At 41.4% G+C, this 25,079-nt stretch overlaps 1 protein-coding gene and 1 long non-coding RNA gene across 3 annotated transcripts in view; one reads left to right on the top strand and one right to left on the bottom strand.

The window, feature by feature from the left end:
- Positions 1-2,586: 2,586 nt before the first annotated feature.
- On the bottom strand, positions 2,587-6,052 carry LOC131762653 (uncharacterized). The gene is made up of 3 exons (XR_010842296.1): positions 4,908-6,052; positions 3,836-4,779; positions 2,587-2,874 (listed from the first exon to the last, which is right to left on the bottom strand). It is a non-coding gene; the product is annotated as an uncharacterized lncRNA (long non-coding RNA).
- Positions 6,053-6,709: 657 nt separating this feature from the next.
- The window catches only part of CDK13 (cyclin dependent kinase 13), a 114,292-nt gene continuing 95,922 nt past the window's right edge, over positions 6,710-25,079 (top strand). For both annotated transcript variants that reach the window (XM_059074309.2, XM_059074310.2), the window contains exon 1: positions 6,710-7,974. In XM_059074309.2, the coding sequence (XP_058930292.1) occupies positions 6,755-7,974 (1,220 nt within the window). In that variant the 5' untranslated portion in view covers positions 6,710-6,754. The remainder of the gene's footprint in view (positions 7,975-25,079) is intronic.

Consider the following 25,079-nt stretch of genomic DNA (forward strand, 5'->3'; position numbering starts at 1 on the left):
TCCCCACACCTTCTCTGCTGCCAATTCTTTTCTTAGTGAATAAAGAACTTAATCCCCAAAGCCCTGGTAGAAACCCCAAGGTTTTCCCCTAGCTCTTCCCTTTCCTTTGGCCCCCATTCCTCGGTTTGAAGGCATGGAAAAGCCCAGGGTGGTGACAGACACAGAGGGAAAGGCTTCACTCTCATGGAAAGAGACTGAGGAGTACAGCGTAGTGAAGTGAGGGTCCCTACAGCCTGGGGTGACGGAGACTGCCCAATAGCTTCAAAATCCTCTCAGTGTGAAATTCACTTGCGTGATCGTTTGCCCTTCTGGTGACAGTTGCAAAACCATACCTGGACCATGTCCTTCTCAAGCCTGAGCTGCTGGACGATGCAGCTGATCTGCTGCAGTGTGGGTTTTAGACACTTATGTTGAGACAGATTCTGAGGCTATATTTAGGATTAGCAGGAAAGAATGCTCTCATTAATGATATCCACCACTGAAGTGGGATGGGAGCATGGGGTCACACTGCAATAGTTAGGAATTTAGTTTATCTGTAATAAAAATGGAAAAAAACAGTGGCTTAAACATATTACCAGTTTTATATGTCTTTTTCAGTCCAGGGTTGATTTGGTAGATCCACAATGTCCTCAGAGAGCCAGGTCCTTCTCTCTTCCCTTCACCTAGCCATCTTTAACATGTGCTTGTTCCTTTGTAGTCACAAGATGGCTGCTCAAACTCCAGTATTGCATTTGAGTTCCAGATGTAAAGAAAAGTAAAAGGCAAGGTCAGCTAAATTGGCCTTCCATTTTAAGAAAGCATTCCCAGAAGCCTCATCCAACAACTTCTACTTACATTTTGTTGGCCAGGACTGCATAGCATGGTCAGCTCCTTCATCTGCAGGACGTGCTGGGAGATGTAGTTTTAAGCTAGGCACATTTATACACCCAACGAAACTCCAGTTCTGTTACTTATGATCAGGGAGAATCCCTAATTAGGAAGGCCTCTAACAGTTTGGTCCACCTTTCCTGTTTTGTAAATAGGCATCCTTCAGCTTTACTGAACCAGCAAGAACTGCACTCCCACGCAAGCCCCAACACAGAAGCAGCACTGGTTTTCTACAAAGTGTTGATAGCAAGTGTGCACCTCTGAACTGTGTAAAAGATGAGTGTCGGAATAGCACATCTATCACATCAGTGTTTTACAACTGAAATTGAACTTAAAATTTTATCATAAATTTTTGTGTTCTACTTTCTTTTATTCTGGAATATATTACTATAGTTGGGGTCAACGTAAATCTCAGGAGCATTGATATCACTGTGAAACAGTTTGTAATTCTTTAAAAGGCTTAACTACAAAGCTCGACAGACCTGGGTTAGGATCCCACACCCACATTTACTAGCAGTGTACTTTGGGCAAGACACTCAATCTCTCTATGCCTCAAGTTTCCTAATTTGTAAACTGTGGACAGTAATTTTTACAGGGAGGGTGATCATATAATTTATGTCCAAACTGGGAAACTTATGTGCTGGCAGGGGGATATTATTAATAATTATGCTTGAACAAATGGCATAAACCAGGACCACCCCAGGGAAACTGAGGACTATGGTCAACCGATTTTTAGGCACTGTTGATAGGATTAAATGAGAAGATAAATACAAAGCACTTAGCACAGAGCCTGACACATAGTAAGTGCACATAAATACTGGCCACTACTTCTTTTTATAATTAAATTGAAAAGTTCCATTGCTTTGGCTTTGCTTTTCTCTCTTTTAACAATAATATGCTTGATATTCTTCCTTATGATAAAGAATAGTGGGCTGAAGTAAGGAGAGCTTAAACTTTTTCAAGACTGAGAAAAACCTAATAAAAACTCAAACAACCAATTTCTCTAAAGGAGAAGCAATGTTGAAAGACACTGCAGAAACTCCTAGTTATAAGGAAGATTCTGGAATGAGAGTGCATGACCTATCTGTGAACTGTTTGTACCACTAGAAGCATGAACAGAAGCACTGGAATTTTAATGATTTTGTATGGCATTTCTCAAAGGTTTTGGTCTGAAGATCCTTTCACACATCAAAAAATTTCTGAGGACCACAAAAGAGCTTTTGTTTATATGAGTTATATCTGTTGATATTAGAAATAAAAATGGAGACAATTTAAAAATATTCATTTAGGGAATTCCCTGGCAGTCCAGTGGTCAGGCCTGTGCACTTTCACTACCGAGGGCCTGGGTTCGATCCCTGGTCCGGGAGCTAGGATCCTGCAAGCTGTGCAGCACGGCACCAAAAAGAAAAAAAGAGTCATTCAAAATAACAATAACTTCATCATATATTAACACAACTAACACATTTAAATGAAAGAAACTATCTTTACAAAACAAAAATATTAGAGGATTAATGTTTTACCTTTCTACAGATCTCCTTTCGACTGGTTTAGTAGGACTGAAACTGATTCTCATATCAGCCTTTTTATGCAATTTGTTGCAATATGTTATTTTGGTGTAAATGTATGAAAAAGATATGTTGTTGGAAAAGCGAGGGAGTATTTTAATAGCTTTTCCAGATAATTGTGGGTATTCTTTGATACTACACCAAAACTCCACAGTAGCTTCTTAATTAATTTATTTATTTTTGGCTGCATTGGGTCTTTGTTGCTGCGTGCGGGCTTTGTCTAGCTGCGGCGTGCAGGGGCTACTCTTCGCGGCGGTGCACCGGCTTCTCACTGCGGTGGCTTCTCTTCCTATGGAGTACGGGCTTCAGTAGTTGTGGCACGCGGGCTTCAGTAGTTGTGGCTCGCGGGCTCTAGAGCGCAGGCTCAGTAGTTGTGGCAGACGGGCTTAGTTGCTCCGCAGCATGTGGGATCTTCCCGGAGCAGGGCTCGAACCCGTGTCCCCTGCATTGGCAAGAGGATTCTTATCCACTGCGCCACCAGGGGAAGTCCCCACGGTAGCTTCTTAAAGATTAGTTATAAAGTGGAATCTGAGATCAGATCTATGAACTTTTTATACGGTTACATTAAAACACATCAGTCTGTCCTGCACTTTGAATGAATCTTTTACTCATGATATTGTAACATCATCCATTAGTCAGTTGCAAAATATCGGGTCACTGAGTTAGGCAGATTTTCCAAATGTTTACACATTTCAGAAACTTAATACCTTAGAACATTCTAGAAAAAATATGAACACACAAGCACACATTCCATTAGCCATCAGAACGATGATGTCATCACATGTCATGCTGCCTCTGGAAAACTCCATGGTGCATTTGTGAAAAAATAAGAATGATAAAAACAAATCATGTCTTACTATGAAAATAGTTTTGATTGCATGATTCATTGAAAAAGCGTCAGTCTCAGGCCACCCTTTATGAACAGTTGATTAGGTATGTTATGACCCATTAGATAAACAAAGAAAGCAAAAAATTTACCACTTCCTTCTCTCTCTCTCTTGGACCAGTAGACAGTATGTCATAAGACACAAACAGTAAAATACTAAAACACAGTCCCAAGTGGCAACTTCAAGTCTCTTTACATGAAGTTAAGTAGACAAGTTTATAGAAACAGATGGCTTCTAATTTAAAGGTCTTTCTCATTTTTTGGAGTTTGAACCCTGTTAATCATTAGCATTTCAATGCATGGGGGGCAAGTATCTTTGGGGAGTTCAAAATGCTTCCCTTCTGCCTCTTTTCCCCATCCCATCCCCCCAGACTCTTTGCAGAAACATATGGGGTGGCAGAACCCCACAAAAAATATTTTAGTACATGTTTTCTGTTTGCAACCTGGACTGGAAGCTACCCATTTACTTTGGAACATGTTTTCTTTGCAAGTATAAGACAGAAGATGATATTCTTACCTGGAGTTGGTCATATGTGACGAACTGCTAGATAAATCCATTTTGCTCTCCTTGTTCTGTTACTCCAGGCTTTTCAAAGTAGGATGATGGGGCAGGTTGATCGTAGTTTTTTGGAAAAACCCACTCGCTAACTGGTTTAGGGTGTAGGCACTTCAGGCAGCAATACTGCCAAGGAGAAACGTTTTTTTTTTTTTGTGTGTGGTATGCGGGCCTCTCACTGTTGTGGCCTCTCCCGTTGCGGACCACAGGCTCTGGACACGCAGGCTCAGCGGCCATGGCTCACGGGCCCAGCCGCTCCGTGGCATGTGGGATCTTCCCAGACCGGGGCACGAACCCGTGTCCCCTGCATCGGCAGGCGGACGCGCAACCACTGTGCCACCAGTGAAGCCCCTAGGAGAAACGTTTTTAGGCACCTTGTCCCTTACTTTTCTATTCAGTTTCCCAGTGCACTTAACACATCCTTCTGGCTGCGTGGTAGGTCCCACTGTGTGGCCCACTCGGGGCCTATCCTCCTGGGAAATGAACTGCCTTCAAGATTACCTACTCCTTTGCCTCCTTTATTCTTCAGCAAACACCCTTTGTATTCTTTCAGTGAAGTCTGATTTTAGCTTAGGTGAGTCCAGATTGAGATACAGTGTTAGTGGATGTCAAGTCAATTAAAATTATTTACACAAAGGCATGAATGATGGATGGGTACCAAATGTTTAAGAACTAAGAACCAACTGATGCACTGAATAGACTTGAAAACGGGTGACTACATGTAGCCATTGAATGCACTGCTCAGCTTCTCTTTGAAACCATATTAAAACCCCATAAGCCACTAATAAGGACCTGCTGTATAGCACAGGGAACTCTACTCAGTACTCTCTAATGGCCTATATGAGAAAGGAATCTAAAAAAGAGTGGGTATATGCGTATGTATAACTGATTCACTTCGCGTACACCTGAAACACAACATTGTAAATCAATTATAATCCAATTAAAATTAAAAAAAAAACCAAACCAATAAGCCATTTAAGTTTTAACCTATGAAAATTGTCCCAAGTGCCCACTCTGTAACTGAAAGGCTAACCTGGTAATGAAAGAAATGAGACGTGAGGTCACCGAATGGTTATGCTTTGCAGCCCCACAGGTTTGGATAGTTAAGCTGAAAGAGGGTGAAGTGCCAAAGAGGGCAGCTCTCATTTGAGCGAGATGTTTTGACTTCAAGGCCGCCGGTAAAAATTCTGGGGTTTCCAGGAGTTCCTTTCGACGTTTCATTATTCCTCGTATTAACATTTTTTTTTTTTTTTTTTTAAACTTCAGTGTTATGGAAGCGCCAGACTGGGATTTCCAACTGTGTTTTTAGGTCAAGATGGGGCCTGGAACTTGGGTGTACAAGAGATAGTTTAAGCTAACGCCATCTCCGCCCTCTTTTGCAGGGTGCCCTCTCTTCCTCTCTTGCAGCTGTTCCAACCTCCGTCCGGGCTTGGCTGAGGGGAGACGACGGGGTGATTACCCAGCCCAGAAGGCCATTAACGGCATTATTCCTGAGTCTCCAGATTCATGCTCTCGCCGTGACCTGTCAACAGGCAGGCGGTGCGGCGCCTGCGAAGAACCAGAGCCGGTACTGCGCGCTGGACGCAAGCAACAGGCACGAGCAACGTGCCGCCACTCCGAGTCTCCAGCGACAGCAGTGGGCGGCGCACGAATCCTCTCCTTTCTTTAACTCTTCTTCACAGAGTCCCACCCCCATCGGAAGTGGAGCCTTCTCTACGTTCCCTCACTTCCGGGCCAGACGCCCGTCGCTTGGCGGGAGCGAGCACGCCCGTGCGCGGCAACTTTGTTCCCGCCTCCTTTGCCCCTGACACCACTCACCTTGGGCTTTCTCGGAGCGCGACGTGCGTGCGCGCCCCCGGCCTTGCGTCAGGGCCGAAGAGGGGAAAGGCCGAAAGAGCGAGGCTAGAAGGAGGGGTTGTGGAGGTTAGGGCCCAACCAGCAAGTCCCATCTCCCTCCCTCCTCATGACGAGGAGCCGAGAGGGAAGGGGAGGAGCGAGCCGGGCCGGCCGCGCACACCAGGAGCCTCCTCGTGGAGGGGGGGGGGAGCGGAGGAAAGGGGCAGCACCGCCACCTCTGCTCGCCGCGCCGAAGGAAGAAGAAAGTCAGGGCCCATACCCACCCCCACAGACTCAGAAACGCCCCCCCCGCCCCCATCTCCCCGGAAACAGCCCCCCGCCCAGCCCCGCACACTCGCTGCCCCAGCCGTGAGCCGCAGCCCGGTCGCCCCCGCCTCGCCCCGCCCCGCCGCCCGTCCCTGAGGGCCGCAGAGTGCGCGAGGCCCTAGGCCGGGAGTTGTTGTCAGGCCCAGGCCACTTCTGAGGCGCCCGCCGTGTGTCGCCGCCACTACTGGAGGACAACGTCGACGAGGAGAAGGAGGCGGCGGAGGCGTGTTGTTGTCTCGCCCACTCCCCTCCCCTGAACTCGCACCCAACGTCAGGGCCCGATGGAGTGAAGCGGAGACGAAGGTGGTACTTCCGCGTTGCGCTGCCCGAGCCGAGAGCGCGGCCGAGGTCGCTCTTCTCCACCCCCGGGGGCACTTGGAGGACTCCGGACTCCCCCGCAGGTCAGCGCCCGGCGCATCTGGTGTTTTTGCTGCCGAGGCTAGGAAGACGAGCACGATCGGGAGCTCCTCCGCCCGGATTCCCTGCTTCCCTCGGGCCCGGAGGCCGCTGCGTACCCCACTGTGACCTGGAACCCAGGGACCCGAGTCCCGACCCGGATTATCGTGGCGCGTCTCCCGGCCGGCCCTGGTGCTCGGTGTCCCTCCGCCACCGCTGTTCCCGTTTCCGGCGGGGGAGATGGCCAGGATCTGACCCGGGAGGAGGCCGGACCCGGGAGGAGGCCGCACCCGCGCCGCGCTCTGCGGCGGGCTCTAGGCGATGCCGAGCAGCTCGGACACGGCGCTGGGGGGAGGCGGGGGCTTGAGCTGGGCGGAGAAGAAGTTGGAGGAACGCCGCAAGCGGAGGCGATTCCTGTCCCCTCAGCAGCCGCCGCTGCTGTTGCCGCTCCTGCAGCCGCAGCTCCTGCAACCGCCGCCGCCCCCGCCGCCTCTGCTCTTCCTGGCTGCTCCCGGCACGGCCGCCGCCGCAGCCGCCGCCGCCGCGGCCTCCTCCTCTTGCTTCAGCCCGGGCCCCCCTCTGGAGGTCAAGCGGCTGGCGAGAGGCAAGAGGCGCGCAGGAGGGCGGCAGAAGCGGCGCCGCGGGCCCCGCGCCGGGCAGGAGGCGGAGAAGCGTCGGGTCTTCTCGCTGCCCCAGCCGCAGCAGGACGGCGGTGGCGGTGCTAGTAGCGGCGGGGGTGTGACCCCGCTGGTGGAGTACGAGGATGTAAGCTCCCAGTCCGAGCAGGGGCTGCTGCTGGGGGGGGCCAGCGCGGCAACGGCGGCGACGGCTGCCGGGGGAACGGGGGGCAGCGGCGGGAGTCCGGCCTCCTCCTCCGGCACCCAGCGGCGCGGGGAGGGGTCGGAGCGCAGGCCCCGCCGGGACCGCCGCAGCAGCAGCGGCCGCAGCAAGGAGCGCCACCGCGAGCATCGGCGGCGGGACGGGCAGCGCGGCGGCGGCGGCGGCGAGGCCTCCAAGTCCCGCAGCCGCCACGGCCACGGCGGCGAGGAGCGGGCCGAGGCCGCCAAAAGCGGCAGCAGCAGCAGCAGCGGCGGCCGCCGGAAAAGCGCCTCGGCCACGTCCAGCAGCAGTAGCAGCCGCAAGGACCGAGACCCGAAGGCCCACCGGAGCCGGACTAAGTCGTCCAAGGAGCCGCCGTCGGCCTACAAGGAGCCGCCCAAGGCCTACCGGGAGGACAAGACCGAGCCCAAGGCCTACAGGCGGCGGCAGCGGTCCCTGAGCCCGCTGGGAGGCCGGGACGACAGCCCGGTGTCCCACAGGGCCTCGCAGAGCCTGCGGAGCCGCAAGTCTCCCAGCCCGGCGGGAGGCGGCAGCAGCCCCTACTCGCGGCGTCTGGCCCGCTCCCCGAGCCCCTACAGCCGCCGCCGCTCCCCCAGCTACAGCCGCCACAGCTCCTACGAGCGGGGAGGCGACGTGTCCCCCAGCCCGTACAGCAGCAGCAGCTGGCGCCGCTCCCGGAGCCCCTACAGCCCTGTGATCAGGTGAGTCCGGCGTCCCGGCGTCTGTCTCGGGCTGGGCCGGCCAGAGCCCCGGAGGCAGCGCAAGAGGCGATGGGGCGCTGCAGCATTCCAGTCGGCCGGCGAGGCGAGAAAAACCTCACCTGGCACGGGGCTTCCGGTGGGGAGGGGCGTTTTCGCGCGCCCCGAGCACCTTGTGGGGGCTTCGGAGGGGCAAAGCAACAGGTCCGGCAGAGTTTCTCCTCGCTGTGGCGGAGAAGGGTTCTGAGGAAAGGGTTCACCGTTTTAAACGTGTTGCGTTAATCCATTTAAACGGGTTTCTCTAAACTGCTCTTTGCTTTTCCAGCACAGTTGCTTTGGGTCAGCCTGGAGGGTGATTTGTCACAGTTTTGAAAGCCCTCGGAAGAGGTTTTGTTGCTGCAGACTTAGGAGTGGATTGCAGCTTAGGGAGTAAGCATTTGTAAAGGAGAATCGGCGCCAGGTGCTGATGTCAGAGTTAGATGTGGGTTGCAAATGTTTCATATGATTAGTACAGCGGTGGGAAAAGCAGCCTTTCTGTCAAGTTCATTCTTTCAATATGTGAACAAGCTTACGGTTCTTAATTCGTAAGATAAGGAAGATACTCATTTTATGGTATTCTTGTGTGGAATAGTTTTTTTTTTAACCTGATCTTCCAAAGTCATGATTTTAAAAAGTAGAAAAAAATGATGAGATTGTGGTTTCTGTGTTGGTTTGTGGTGACACCCAGTTGCTAATAACGTAATGTAAACATAAGCTAGTTGGTGTAATACAATGTAGCCACCGAGTGAATGGCTTAGTAGTGGACGTTTCTTAAAACTATCACATTATCTGCTAGTACTTTAAATTACTGTTTACACTTACTTTAAAGTTAACTAGACCTTTAAGTGTCAGGATCTTTGTTCAGATATCTTTGAAAGGTATACTTTAATCTAGTGAAATAGGAGTAAATCTTTAATATAGCTGTTAAGGCCTTGCCTGTTATATAATGTTGTTCTCCAAAAACGGTGTGTGCGTTGATATATATTTATCTGTTAAGCAAAATGAATTAAAAGTAACTCCTGAGGTTATTGCAGGTCCTAAATTCTTTTAGATGTCTAGAAATTCTAGGCCTTATAGTTTAGGGTATTACGAATTGTTTGCATCCATTGTTTTTTCCTATTGGTTTTACTTTTCAGTAATGCCAAGCAGCTGCTGAGTACCTCTAAGCACGGTTATGTTGAATACAACATGTGTACCAGTAAAATTAGATCTTTTTGAAGCGTCAGCCTAGTAAGTGTAAAGATGTGATGCGAGTGGAGATCTGTGTGTGTTTGTCTTTAAACCAAAACAGCTGTATAAATCTCTTCATTCTTGCAGGGTTCAAGCACACTTTCAATGCTAGTTGATGCCTTAAGCAAAGACTATCAACATTGAAAACTCATTTTACCATATCTAGCTTCTGTGTCTTGTACGAGTTTATATTTTACTTTAATTAAAATAGGTTTGCCAAAAGGCTTGCAATTTTGGAGATGAATTTGTTTTTGACGGATTAGGTCAAAGTTTCAGTGCTTTAGATAGCAATTTTAAGTGTATGATGCAATTTTAAGAATGGATTTTGTGTTTATCAGGCCTTTTAGTTGCTGGATACTTCAGTGAGGTCCTTTATTATATGATAGTGCTGTGTATTTTATATTTATTTCAGAGCAGTGGTATGTGCATTTGGAATTATTTGTACTTAGCAAATATTTATTGAGCATGTGTTATATACCAGATACTGTTTTAAGGACTGGAGTATAGCAATGAAGAGAGACAAGGTCCTTGCCCTCATGAGGCTTGCGTGCTAGAGGACCATTCATAACTGAATCTTTTCCTAATGTCTGTATTGACCACCGGTGTTTCTAAATGGTTGGATTTGGAAGAAGCTTTAGAATATTTTGGCCAACATTCCTGACATCCAGCCTTTTGGTTGCGTGCCTGTATACATCTAGAGGAGGGAAGACGTTACTTTGAGACAGCTTATTCCACTAGATTTGGGACTTTCTGGTTTGCCCAGTGTCTTAGCAACACCCTGGGAGACTCAGTTTCCTAAACTGTAACAGCGAAATACTTGTTTTCTTTTGATTATTCCAAGGATTAAATGAAAATTTGTGTTTTATATACACTTAAAATTGGTGAATTTTGCTGTACTTAAATTACATCTCAATAAAGCTGATTTTTTTAAAGGGAAAAAACGATTTGTGTTTTGCAAAGTGTAGAAATATTATAGACTATTACAGAAATGTTACGTGGTGGAATTTTTATTGAATAGCTTGAAATGCTAGAATTCTTCATATTGTAACAGAAATCTGCCTCCACGTAACTTCTACTCATTGCTTCAAGTTTAACTTTTTGGAATAGTTCAGAGGAAACCTGTACGCTGCCTCTTCAAAATGTAAAGACAGTTGTTTTGTCTTCTGAGTCTTTTCTTCTCTGGGTCAAAAAACTCATTTTTCATACAGTTTTTGATTTCACATTATATTATACCGAGTTTGTCAAATGTCCTGCTTGAAGTATAGGGCCCAGAATTTATAGTTAAAATAGTTGATTGAAGAACTTGAGTTTTAAATATAACAAATGTGTTATTACTGTTTTGGAATAATTAATTGAACTGTCTTGTCCAGCTTAATGCAGAAAGTTTTGTTTAAGTCATTGTGATAGGTGGCCTGTGTTGTTTAACGAATAGACTCTTGGATTGCGAGCTCCACGAAGGCAATTATCCTGTCTTGCTGACCGTTGTATTCCTAGTACTCAGTGTAGTATCGGGCACAAGTAGACTCTTAATAATTGTTGAATGGGTAAAGGAAGGGATGATGGCATTTATTGAGCATGTGAAACATTGTGGGCCTGGATATGTAAGGATTTAATAGAGACTGTGTGTTTTGCTACAGGAAATAGAGTGGTCTTTTTCCAGCCCACATGGAGCTTATCTGTGAAAGAATTGTCACTGTAGATATTTTTAAGGAAATGCATGCACATTCAAAATGGTATTGAGACCATGGAATGAAGATTTTCTCTGTGTTCCTAGAATAAATCCTCTCTATTCTATTGACTTCTACCTCACAACCTGCCCTTTGCCACCATCTGAATCTTCAGCGCTCTGCTGCTCATGCTTTTCATCAAGTCCCTTCTTAGCTTTCCTTTTTCCCCTGTATAACCGGGTTACCGTTTTTTCTTTGCTACTTGACTGTTGGGGTGTGAGAAGTCATATAATTCTGCTGATTGGCCTTATAATAAATGTGCAGGTGAACTGAAGAGAGGGGCTGTTCAGAATGAGAGGCAGTGGTACTGACATTTAGGTTTTACTGAATGCCAGGCATTGACAAATACTTAACATATATTCACCTCCAAAACCCATGTGTGGTTGGAACATTCCTGTTGATAGATTGGGAAACGGAAGCTCTAAAAAGTTAAATGATTTGTTCCAAGGTCAGCTTGGATTCAAACCTTGGGCTGATTCTGAAGTACAAGCTCTTGATATTGTGCTGTATTGAACCTCACATGGGGTTCAAGGGAGCTGACCACCTCACTTAATGATCTGTTTTGCTAAAATTCACCCCGTTTGGATATTTATGTGTTAATTTCTGTTTCCTGGCCATCTTTGCAGCATTTTGAAGATTAAAAAAACCAAATTCTTCTAAAGGTTCTTTCAGCTCACTTTGTCTTTTAATTTGTAGGTTTTGTGAATAGGAGGCTAAAAACATTTTTTGAAGACACTAATAATAGTTATTGAGGGTTGTTTTGCAATGGGATGTTCTTGGTCTGAAGTCACTCAAGTCAGACCAGTTACAATCAGTACAATAAATTGTTATATATAATTGATTCTCTCTCTGAACCTGTGGAAGTTCTCTTCCACCAAGAAGCAGCAGAAACCTCTGTTATGGAATAATATTGAGACCCTGAGAATCTAAAGATGGACATACCCTAGATGGAAATTTAAATGAATTTATTAGTATTCACTTGCATATGATACGCGGTATCTCTTGTTGTGGATTATTTAGTGTTTTGTCCTAAAAACTAGTGCTCAAAAATATATGAAATAAAGACATTCCAGAATTTTAAAAAAGCTATTACTCATAAAATACTGATTTGATATGTACATACTGGAAATAAGTCATGAATATCCTTAGATGAATTGAATTCCTAAAATGCTTTTCAGAAGTGTTAAAGATACAGGATAGTTGGATAAATGCAGAAACACTCAGAAGGAATGGGAATTTAAGTGAACTGTCTTAAGTCTCCAAACTGTAATCCTTTCATTCCCAAGATGGAGTTGTGTTTTGCTGCTTCTCTGATCCAGCCTTGCCTGACATTTACATCTACTCATTCTCCATTAAATTTTTGTTGTAACACTAATATTTCTTCCATTTCCAGTACCTTAGTTCAGGCCCTCATTTGTAATCAGACTTCCTGTTATTCTTTTCTTCCCAATTCATTCTTTATTCAGAGAGTTTGCTGAAAATTTTGGTTAGATTGTATCACTTCCATTAATTAAGTCCAAATTTTCTAATGCATTGTCAGGTAATGCCTTTTATGATCTGGTCCCATTCTACCAGAGTTCTATTTTTAGAGGCACTTTTATTTCTCTACATTTTTCCTTTTGCTGTTCTTTTAGCTTGAAATGCCTTTTTTCCTCTTCTCTGCCTCCAGCTTTGCGTTCAAAACCCAGCTCAAATTCCACCGTCTTGAGACCTTTGTTACTCCGTTCATCCAGAAAAAGTTAATTCCTTTTCTTATATCCCTATGGCACTTTGTTTTCTCTTTGCTGTAGAGCTTTTAAAAATTTGTGTTTTCCTTACTAGATTGTAAGCTCCTAGAGGACAAATTCCAAGGTTTATTTATTAGTGGTTGAATTAATTTGAATATTTTTGTCCGCAGATTAATGCAAACCAGCTTTTGCATAAATGCCAGTTCTATCTCTAAATTTACTTGCTGTTTTGGTTTACGTATACTCTAGGATGGGGGAAGTAATTGTTTTGATTTATAAGGAGAAAATTTAAGAACCTCCCCCTTCTAGCTCATGCTTTACTGGAATGAGTCAAGGATGCTGGGAGTCACTTTTAGTGTGAACAGAATAAATTCAGGGAGTTCCCTGGCAGTCCAGTGGTTAAGACTGCATTTCCAATGCAGGGGGCACGGGCTCCATCCCGGGTCCGGGAAGTTAGATCCCACATGCTGCCTGCCCAGCACTGCCAAAAAAAAAAAAAAAAAAAAGAATAAATTCAGACTTAGTATTTATATTTGTACTCTGTTGTATGATCAAGATAAATGATCTGTTTTTCTTGGTGAAAATTTTCTGAGTAGACGGTAAGTCAAGCTTTTATTTTCTGACTCTGAAAAATTAATAGCTATTTTTGAAAAACCAGCTGAAAATTAATGTTGCTTAATATTCATATTTACGGTCATTTAAATCTTTTCTCTTATTCTGTATGTTTTCTGTGAATATCACTTAAGTTTTTGTTGTTATTTTTGTTTTTGGTTGGCTTTGTTTCATATGTAGATATCTGTAAACTTTAAAGTGGGTGTTGGAAGCAAAAGTATTAAGAAAAGTATTACTTATTCACAGTGATTTTGTTCCTTGAATTTCTGCACATGCAAATTGTGGTAGAATCTAGTGTTCTTAATATATTTGGAAAATAAATGTAGGTTAGAGGATTAAAGTCTAGGTTAAAAACTGGAATTTGCATAAAATGGAAATGAAAAAGGTGGTGAGAGGAACTGAAAACGAAAGTAGTTAATGGGCTGTATGCCCATTTTCTGTTTCTTTTCTGTTTTTTGCATTTTCAGTTGCATAGGGATACTTTCACTGAGGTATTTTATTGACACTTCAAACTTAATTTATCCACCATGAACTTAATTATTTCACTTCTCTTGGAGTCACTTCTTTTTCTGATATTGCTCTTCATTATTTTTCACATATCTACAAAGAATAATAGAGGCTCATGGTAGAAATTTTGTTAGTACAGAAAAGTATGAGATTAAAAGTCCCTTTGAATCCAGCTACCTGAGATGATCACCCCCATGACATTTTGATGAACATTCTTCTAGACTTCTATGTGTATATGCATAAGGACATAAGATTTTACATAACATACTACAATGCTATTTTTACCCTGTACTCCATAGTATATTTATATTGGCTCCTAGTATTCTGTTGTATGGATATACCATAACTTCTTTGGCCAAGTCCATTTTGCTAGATTCTTTTTTTTTTTTTTTTCGGTACGCGGGCCTCTCACTGTTGTGGCCTCTCCCGTTGCGGAGCACAGGCTCCAGACATTCAGGCTCAGTGGCCATGGCTCACGGGCATAGCTGCTCCGCGGCATGTGGGATCTTCCCGGACCGGGGCACGAACCCGTGTCCCCTGCATCGGCAGGCAGACTCTCAACCACTGCGCCACCAGGGAAGCCCACTATTTTTTTTATGTTTTGTTTTTTTTCTATGTTTATGCATCTGTCGCAGAATTTTTGTGTGCATTTGCCCATTTTCTCCTCTAGATTGGATTTCCCAGGGATAAAATTGCTGGGGTCAAAAATGGTTTACAGGTTTATAGTTCTGATACACTGTCATATTGCCCTTTTAGAAGGCTTTTACCAATTTATATTTCCCAACGGTCTGAGAATGCCTGTTTCTTCAGTCCCACCATCACTTGGAGTTGTCAGATGTCCCGTTATTTATTTTTCATTTGTGTTTCTTTAATATCTAATAAGGCTGCCTTTCTTTTCATCTGTATGTTGGATGTTCTAATTTCTTGATTCATTATTTGATGTTTTTCTAATTTATAAGAGCTCTTTGTATTAGAGGTATTAAGTGTTTTTTTGTGGCATTAGTATTTTTGTGAGTCTTTTAACTTTGTTTATGTAACGTCTAGTTTTAAGAACTGTTTGGGGCTTCCCTGGTGGCGCAGCGGTTGAGAGTCCGCCTGCCGATGCAGAGGACGCGGGTTCGTGCCCCGGTCCGGGAGGATCCTGCATGCCGCGGAGCGGCTGGGCCCGTGAGCCGTGGCTGCTGAGCCTGCGCGTCCGGAGCCTGTGCTCCGCGACGGGAGAGGCCACAGCGGTGAGAGGCCCACGTACCACAAAAAAAAAAAAAAAAAAAAAAAAAGAACTGTTTGATTTGTGTGTGTGTGTGCACGTGTTTTAAGTGGCAGTAGTTTCTCCCAAGCATCCAGTGCCAAAACCTTAGTAATACTTATCTCCTCTATGGAGCTCCTGAGTTCTACTGAATTGCTTGTTCTAATTTGTCCTTCTGTAATGGTCATTGGTCTACTCTTTCTTTAAAAAAATAGTTAATTATTTTTGGCTGCGTTGGGTCTTCATTGCTGTGCGCAGGCTTTCTCTAGTTGCGATGAGCAGGGGCTACTCTTCGTTACAGTGCGTGGGCTTTTTGCAGTGGCTTCTCATTGCAGAGCATGGGCTCTAGGCACGTGGGCTTCAGTAGTTGTGGCATGTGGGCTCAGTAGTTGTGGCTCACAGGCTCTAGAGCGCAGGTTCAGTAGTTGTGGCGCACGGGCTTAGTTGTTCCATGGCATGTGAATCTTCCTGGACCAGGGCTCGAACCTGTGTCCCCTACAGTGACAGGTGGATTCTTAACCACTGTGCCACCAGGGAAGCCCTGGTCTACTCTTATTTAGTTCGAAACTCTGTAGCTTACATCCTTATTGTTGATTCTGATTGCATTTGGGCTTTACCTCTTTGAGCCCTTCCTGTTTTCTTCATTCAAATTAATCTCAAAATGCCACTTTGATTCTGTCACTTTTTTGTAAAACATTTTGACAGAGTCAAATTCTTGAACTGGGCATTTAAGATTCTCCATCATAGACTGACCCAAAATAACCTTATTTCTCACTGTATGTGTTGATGACAATACAAACTGGCCTCCTTACCATTCTAAAAACATGGAGTTGTAAGCCCCCTGTACATTAGTTTATGCCCCACCCTCAATTGGCCAATCCTACTTGTCCATTTTTTTCAACCGGAGTTCATGTGTCATCTTATCTATGAAGCCTTCATTAATCTCATCCCAAAGTGATATCTCTTAATGCTATTGCCCCGAGATCACTTTTATGAATACTTATTATATCCAGGTTTGGATTAATTAGAGTTCTCCACCTCCACCCCCGTATATTGGACATATTTCATTCATTCATTTTAAAAGCTAGTTTTATTGAGGTATAACTTTACATATAGGTATAACTTTACATATAGTACAGTTCACCAGTTTCATTCATTCATTTAAAAAATTAGTTTTATTGAGGTATAACTTTACATATAGTATAGTTCACCAATTAAATGGGTTTGATGAATCACCACAGTCAGGATAACTGGAACATTTCTATTGTCCCCCAAAGTTCCCTGGGCCTCTTTGCAGTCCGTCCCCTACTCTTACCTGTGGTCCTTGACAACCACTAATTTACTTTCTGTCATGTTAATTTTACCTTTCTTGATAAATGGAATTATATGGTATGTAATCTTTGTTGTCTGCCTTTCACTTAGCCCGCTTTTGAGATTCACTGATGTTGTTGCATGTTCGAGTGGTTTGTTCCTTTTTATTGCTGAGTCATATTCCATTTATGAATATACTGCAATTTGCTTATCCCATTACCCAGTTGATAAACAGTTGGGTTGTTTCCAGTTTTGAGCTGTTATGAACAAAGCTGCTGTGAACATTTGAATATAGATCTTTTGCTTTTATTATTCGTGAGCAAATTAGGGGTGGGACTACTGTGTTGTATGGTTAAGTGAATGTTTGACTTTATAAGAAAATGTCAGCCTGTTTTCCAAAATGGCTATACCATTTTGCATTCTAGTCAGCCATGTATGAGCATTCCAGTTGCTTCATATTCTCACTGAGACTTCAGTTTTTGTCAGTCTTTGATGTTAGCTGTTCTAGTAGAGGTATAGTGGTATATCATTGTGGTTTTATTTGCAATTCCCTAATGACTAATAATGTTGAGCATCTTTCTGTATGCTTATTTGCTCTTCACGTCTTTTGAGAAGTGTCTTAAAATGTTTTGTCCATATTCTTTATGAATTGGGTTGTCTCATTTAGTTCTGTACATATTCTGGATACAAACTCTTTATCAGATACATGTTTTGCAAAGGTGAGCCACTGGCTCAGCTTTCCTTAACAGTAATTACAAAAGCAGAAGTTTTAAATTTTCAGGAAATCTCATTTGGCAATTTTTTCTTTTATGATTTATGTTCTTTGTCATCGCCTGTGCCCTCAAATTTTGCCTAACTCATGTTCACAGGTTTTTTTCTCCTTGGGTTTTTTTTTAACTTTTTTTTTTTTTTTTTTTAAATTGAAGTGTAGTTGATTTACAGTGTTGTGTTTCTGGTGTACAGCGAAGTGATTCAGTAATTTATATATACTTTTTCATTATAGGTTATTATGAGATATTGAAAATAGTTCCCTGTGCTTATACATCCTTGGTTTTGTAATATACATCTTTAATTTATCACAGTCTACCTTCATGTATAATGTAACATTACAAGAGCATACCTCCATTTTCTTCTTTTGTACTGTTCTTGTCATATGTTTTATTTCTACATATGTATAACTTATGTATGTTATATGTAGACATGAAATTTAAAATGAGAAAAGTCATTTACCTACTTTTATACATACCTTTTCAAAAATTTCTCTTTCCTTTGTGTAGATCCAAATTTTAATGTCATATTTTTCTCTGGCCAGAGGGATGGCTTTGAACATTTGTTTTAGTGCAGGTCTGCTGTTTTGTCTCTCTGAAAAAGTCTCCATTGTGAAAGATATTTTTGCTAGGTATGGAATTCTGTATATATGTATTTTTCCCCCTGGGTACTTCGACTTATTTCACTCCTGGCTTGCACAGTTTAACGAGAGTTTCCATAATAATTGGTTTTTGCTTCAGTCACTGGATTTTTTTAAAAAATTATTTTTATTTATTTATTATTTTTGGCTCTTTGTTGCTGTGCGTGGGCTTTCTCTAGTTGTGGCGAGCGGGGGCTACTCTTCATTGTGGTGCGCGGGCTCTAGAGCATGTGGGCTTCAGTAGATGTGGTGCACGGGCTTCATTGCTCCGGGGCATGTGGGATCTTCCCGGACCAGGGCTTGAACCCTTGTCCCCTGAATTGGCAGGCAGATTCTTAACCACTGCACCACCGGAGAAGCCCCAGCCACTGGATTTTAAGTTACATGAGTTTCTTTTTTATTTTTTTTTATTTTTTATTTTTTATTTTTTTTTTGGTATGCGGGACTCTCACTGCCGCGGCCTCTCCCGCCGCGGAGCACAGGCTCCGGACGCACAGGCTCAGCGGCCATGGCTCACGGGCCCAGTTGCTCCGCGGCACGCGGGATCCTCCCGGACCAGGGCACGAACCCGCGTCTCCTGCATCGGCAGGCGGACTCTCAATCACTGCGCCACCAGGGAAGCCCCATGAGTTTCTTTTTTAATCTTAGTGTCTCTTAAGCACCTGCCACCTGTTGTATCTATAGGTGATAGATACCTGACAAATAATATTAGATTGATGTGGATAATAAAATATCCAGCACCTCAGAATTTAAAAAATTTCACAGGGATTGCATTGAATCTAGAGATTAATTTGAGAGTATTCCTATCTTAATAATGTTGTCATCTAATACATGAAAATGGAATGTCTTTCCATTTATTTAGATTTTCCTTAATCTTTTCAATTTTTAAAAAATGTTTCAGGGTACAATCCTTGAACTACTTTTGTTAAATTCCTAGGTATTTTTTTTAAGGCTATTATAATGGGTATTGTTTTTGTAATTTAATTTTGATTGTCCATTGCTAGTGTATAGAACTACAATAAATTTTGCTATTAACAGAGTCTAATATTGGCCTATGAATAAATTCATGATGACTAGAGTTAGACTAATCAAAACTATGTGCCTTTGTGCAAATCAGGTATTAAGCCCTTCCTGTGCTATTCTCACCATCTTTCTTTTTTCTCTGTTCAGAAACATGTCTCAAGACATGATTCAGTGAAACATGAAGACAGGGGTATGCTCAGTGGATTAGAACTTGTTTGCCTGAGCAAATCTGCAGAAAGTCAGCCATCTGTCTTTTTTTTTTTTTTTTTTTTTTAACTTTCAGTGTTCCATTAGGAACATAAAGGAAAGGAAATACACTTTTAGAATAAACATGAAACATTTCAGAGTTATGTTATTTACTTTTTCTAGTTTTTTAAATAACTATACAATTTACTTTTAAATAGTACAATCAGTGGTCTTTTAGTGTATTCACAGAGTTGTGCAACCATTGCCACTAATTTTAGAACATTTTAATCAAACCTGAAAGAAACTCGGTGGTAGTCACTCTGCATTCCCACCTCCCCAAGTCTCTGACAACCACCCATCTACTTTCTTGTTTTTATGGTCTTGCCTTTTCTGGACATTTCATATAAATGGAATCATACAGTTTGTGGTCTTCTGTGACTGGCTTTTTTCTTTAAACTTAATGTTTCTAAGGTTCATATATGTTGTAGCATGTATCAGTTCTTCATTCCATTTTTAGCAAAGTAGTGTGCCATTATATGGATATACCATATTTTACCATCAGTTGATGGATACTTGGGTTGTTTACACTTTGGTCTGTTATGAATAATGCTCCTTTGAACACTTGTGTACAGTTTTTGCATGAAGATATGTTTTTATTTCTCTTGAGTATATACCTAAGAGTGGAATTTCTGAGTCATGTGGTAAGCTTATGTTTAACATTTTAAGAAACTTCCAAACTTTTTCGGAGTGGCAGCATTACTTTTTATATTCCAATCAGCAGTATGTTAGAGTTGCAGTTTTTCCACATCCTTGACAATAGTTGTTTTTTTAAATCATAGACATCCTTATGTTTAAAGTGCTATCTTATTGTGCTTTTGATTTCATTTCCCTGATGACTAATAATGTTGAACGTTTTTTCATGTGTTTATTGGCCATTTGTATATCTTTTGGGGGGAAATGTTTATTCAAATCCTTTACCCATTTTAAAAGCTGGTTGCCTTCTTATTGTTGAATCTTAAGAGTTCTTTATATATTCTGGATCCAACTCCCTTAATATGACTTGCAACATTTCTCCTTCTCCTAGAGAGACAAACTTGTGTTTGGGAGAGTCAACATTAACTTAGTACAAAGAAATGGAGTCTTCTGCAAGTAACTTGTTGGCTACCACTTGGGCTATTGTAGTAGTGTAACTTCAGACAAGTCACTTAGCTTTTGAGACATTGTTTATGGACCCAAAAGAAAAAGAAAATAGAATTCCTAGGGCAGCGGTCAACAGAACAACCAAAAGACTACTATGTAGTTGGCAGATCTTGTGCCTTGGGTTGGCTGGGTAGAGATACAGTATAAAGGAAAAAGCAAAGACTTAGAAATAATACAGATGTGAATTTAGGTGCTAACTCTGGTGCTTTTGTAACAGAGCAATATCAAGCAATTTATTTACTTATCCTTTTTGAGCCCTAGTCTTTCTACTTGTAAACTGGAATGAATAATTCCTACCTAATAACAAAAACTGGAAACAACCTAAGTATTCTGAATAGGGGGGCAGATAAATAAATTATGGCACAGATACTTGATTTGCAAATATTTTCTCCTGTTGTATCACTTTATTGTTGTCTATTAAGCACAAAAGTTTTACATTTTGATGGTCTAGTTAATTTTTCTTTTTGTTGCTTGTGCTTTGGTATCACACCTAAGAAGGCTTTACCTAATTAAAAGTCACAAAGATTTGTTCCTGTATTTTCTCCTAAGAGTTTTATAGTTTTAGTTCTTACATCTTGATCTTCAATCTATTTTCAGTTAATTTTGTGGACTCTCAGTTCTATTCCATTGATTTACATGTCCATCCTTATGCCAGTACGACACAATCTTGATTATTCTAACTTCACAGTAATTTTTGAAATCAGGAAGTATGAACCTTCCAGATTTTCTCTTTTAGATTGCTTTGACTTTGTGTTTTTTGTCTTTTTCTTGTGGGAGCAGGGGAGGGTGGTGGGGATATCCTTTTCATTTCCACACAAATTTTAGGATCAGCTTGCCAATTTGTACAAAAAAGGCAGTTAAGGATTTTCATAGGGATTGCGTTGAATCTGGAGGTCAGTTTGGGAGTATTACCATCTTAATAATGTTAAGTCATCTAATACCAGAACATGGAATGTCTTTCCATTTATTTAGATTTTCCTTAGTATTTTCAATGGTGTTTTAAAGTATTTTCAATGGTGTTTTTTGTTTTAGGTACAATCCTTGTACTTCTCTTGTTAAATTTATTCTTAGGTATTCTTTGTAAGGCTGTTGCAATGGGAATTATTATTGTAAGTTAAAGTTTTTGGGGTAAATTTAAAAAACTGTATTGGGCTTCCCTGGTGGCGCAGTGGTTGAGAGTCCGCCTGCCGATGCAGAGGACGCGGGTTCGTGCCCCGGTCCGGGAAGATCCCACATGCCGCGGAGCGGCTGGGCCCGTGAGCCATGGCCGCTGCGCCTGCGCGTCCGGAGCCTGTGCTCCGCAACGGGAGGGGCTACAGCAGTGAGAGGCCCGCGTACCACCAAAAAAACCCCACAACAACAACAACAACAAAAAACTGTATTGAAGTACAGTTGATTTACAATGTTGTGTTAATTTCTGCTGTACAGCAGAGTTACTTAGTTATAGATATATATATTCTTTTTCATATTCTTTTCCATTATGGTTTATCATAGGATATTGAATTAGTAGTTCCCTGTGTTATACAGTAGGACCTTGTTTTGTAAGTAAATTTTGATTGTCCATTGCTACTGTGTAGAACTACAGTAGTGGGTTTTTTTTGGCTGCTCTGTGTGTATTGCAGGATCTTAGTTCCCTGACCAGGAATTGCACACCGGGCCCTGGCAGTGAAAGTGCTGAGGCCTAACCACTGGACTGCTAGGGAATTCCCTACAGAAGATTTTTCTATATTGCTCATGTATCCTGCCATCTTGCTGACTTATTAGTTCTAATAGTTATTTAGTGGATTCCTTAGGATATTCCGTATACAAGGTATGTTATCTGCAAATAGAGAATGTTTTCTTTATTTTCCCCTGGTCTAGTTCTTTTTCTTGCCTAATTATAACAGCTAGAATTTCAAGTTCAGTGTTGATTAGAAGAGGTGAAATCGGACTACCTTGCCTTGTTCCTGATCAGGTATGGAAAACATTTAGTCTTTCTCCACAAAATGATTTTAGCTGTGAATTTTTCATAAGTGCCTTTGTTTTATTTTTTGATTAAAGTTGTTTCCCTCAGAGTCTAATTTTTGGTGTCAAAAAAATTCCAGATGCTTTGGTTGTCCTTTATACACAAGCCTGTGTAATTATCCACTGTTGTCCTATGGTGTCCTTTATACACAAGCCTGTGTAATTATCCACTGTTGTCCTATGGGCTAGGAAAAGAGGAAGTCTCCTATTTTGTAGTATGTGTGTAGTGATTGGCCTCATCAGTTTCCTCATAGACTGTGCTGGAAGAAACATATGAAAAATGTTTCATTATGGAAAATATATGCATTAATGTTGATAGTGTTTCCTTTAGTTAGTGTTACTTAAGCATGCATGATTTTCTAAATTTAATTCTTTGAAGTTAAGCAGTTGGTGTACTGGAGTAAATAAATTGATACAACTTTTTTCATTTTTATTAAAGAAAGTGACAGTGTAAAAATCATTGTAAAATACCATGCATTCTGGTTTGTAGTAATTTCTGGTAGTGTTCATCTTTAAAGTTTTCTCTTGGTGTTAATCCTTGAATTTTTCTGCATTTTTCAGTTTTATACAATGAAATTGTGTGACTTTTTTTAACCTATACTCTTTTTATATTTAAAACATATGAAATGCTTGAAAACTATACAGAGGTGTAGCAAGATGTGAAAGCTAGCCTTTATGCCCTTTTCATTCCTGTTTCCTTCCAAATATATAACCGTGTAAATAGATTGGTGTACATCCTTTTTCTGCATATATACTTACATACAAACATATATACACGTAAACATTAAGAATGTTATTATGCCACAGGTGTTGTTCTTTACTTTTTTTTTTTTTTTAACAGTATGATTTGAAGATCTTTCCAAATGGCTACATAGAATTCCATAATGAAATCTATCAAGCTTTATTTAACCATCAACTATTGGGCACTAAGCTTTTTTTTTTTTTTTTTTTTTAATATTACAAACAGTCCTTTAAAGGATATCAGAGTGATAACTTTTGACACATTTAGAAATGTTTTTGTAGGATATGTTCTTATAAGTGAAATTGCAGATCAAAAGCATTTGATAGGTACTACCGAATTGCCTTTTTTTAAAAGGCTTAGTTAGCAATTTTATATTTCCTCTGATAATTTATATGAGTGACCGTTTCTCTAAATTCTGGTGAATACTTGATATTTTCAGAATTTTTCTTTTTGCCATTCTGATGGTTGTAAATTTATTACCAACATTTTATTTTGCCTTTTCTGGTTACCAGAGAGAAGACAACATTTAAATTTCTTAAATGGCCATTTGTATTTCTTCTGTGACTGAATTATTTTTTTAATCAAGAAGACCCTCTAGTTATTAAAAAGAAGGAATAAATATAGTTTTACATTAGAAAAATTAGTTTTGCTTTATTAAGTCCCTGTGGTATAATGGATGTAAAATGTTTGGTTGTTAATAAAAATAATAAATTTATCTCAATGTTTATATGAAGAAGCTAGTTAACTAAATGTAATTCTGTCTCCTAAATCTTCTTAGTTTAAGTAGAATTTTATCAGTGGACCTATGCCTATTAGTTAACTAGCTGGGTATCAGTTACCCAAAGCATTCTGCTAGTATTTGCAGACATTCAGAGAAGTAGATAACTTGTTCTTTACTTTTATTAATCACTTCAGTAAATATCTTTTAATCTCTTATTATATGCCAAACATAGTTTTAGGCACTGGGGTTATAGTGGTAAATAAGACATTGGTGGAGAAGAGGGGTGTATATGTGCTAATTTATCTTTCTAATTTATCAACTTCACTATGAAGTTGATAATTAAATGGAGACCTAAATGACAAGCGTCAGCTATGTGATGACCTAAGCATCCCAGGAAGATAAAAAACAATGTTTTAAGGTATCAAATCAAGAAGAAGTGTGACTTTCATTTTCTTTTTTCTCATTTAAAAAAAAATTGAAGTATAATTTATTTACAGTGCTGTGTTAGTTTCAGGTATACAACAAAGTGATTCTGTTATACATCTCTGTCTCTGTCTCTATCTCTGTATATCTGTTCTCATTCAGATTCTTTTCCATTATAGCTTATTATAAGATATTGAATATAGTTCCCTGTGCTATACAGTAGGTCCTTATTGTTTATCTATTTTATATACAGTAGCGTGTATCTGTTAATCCCAAACTCCCAATTTATCCCTCTCCTCCCTTTCCCCTTTGGTAGTTTGTTTTCAATGTCTGAGTCTGTTTCTGTTTTGTAAATAAGTTCATTTGTATCACTTTTTTTTAGATCACATATAAGTGATATCATGTTTGTCTTTCTTTTTGACTTAACCTCACTTAGTATGATCAGCTCTAGGTTCATCCATGCTGCTGCAAATGACCTTATTTCATTCTTTTTTATGGCTGAGTAATATTCTGTTGTATATACCTCATCTTTATCAGTTCATCTGTCGACGGACATTTACGTTGCAAAGCGTGACCCTTTGAAGACGCAGAAAAGAGGCTTGTGTGGCTTTAGCCTAGTGAGTGAAGGAGGGTATAATAAAGATGAGAGGCAATTTGGGTTTTGTGGATCACAAAAAAGATTTTTATTTTATTCTAAATGCATTGAGAAGCCATTGGAGAGTTTTAGGCGAAGATGTGGCATAATCCAATTTGTATTTTTAGAAAACAAAGACATAAAATACAAGGCAGTATGTAACAAGTGTTATATGATTTCAGCAAATGAGAAGGTTACAGAGGAGATGGGACTTTAACTTGACCCATAAAGACAGATAAGAATTAAATAAATGGAGGGGAAGGGTGTAGTATGGTGTGGTAGCAATAAATAATGCCTGGCTTTGAACGGGAAGACTTGCTCTTGAGTATTGACTCTACCTTTTCATAGCTCCTCGTCTCTAAGAAAAT

This window comes from Kogia breviceps, chromosome 9 (assembly GCF_026419965.1).
Source record: "Kogia breviceps isolate mKogBre1 chromosome 9, mKogBre1 haplotype 1, whole genome shotgun sequence".
Classification (NCBI taxonomy): domain Eukaryota; kingdom Metazoa; phylum Chordata; class Mammalia; order Artiodactyla; family Physeteridae; genus Kogia; species Kogia breviceps.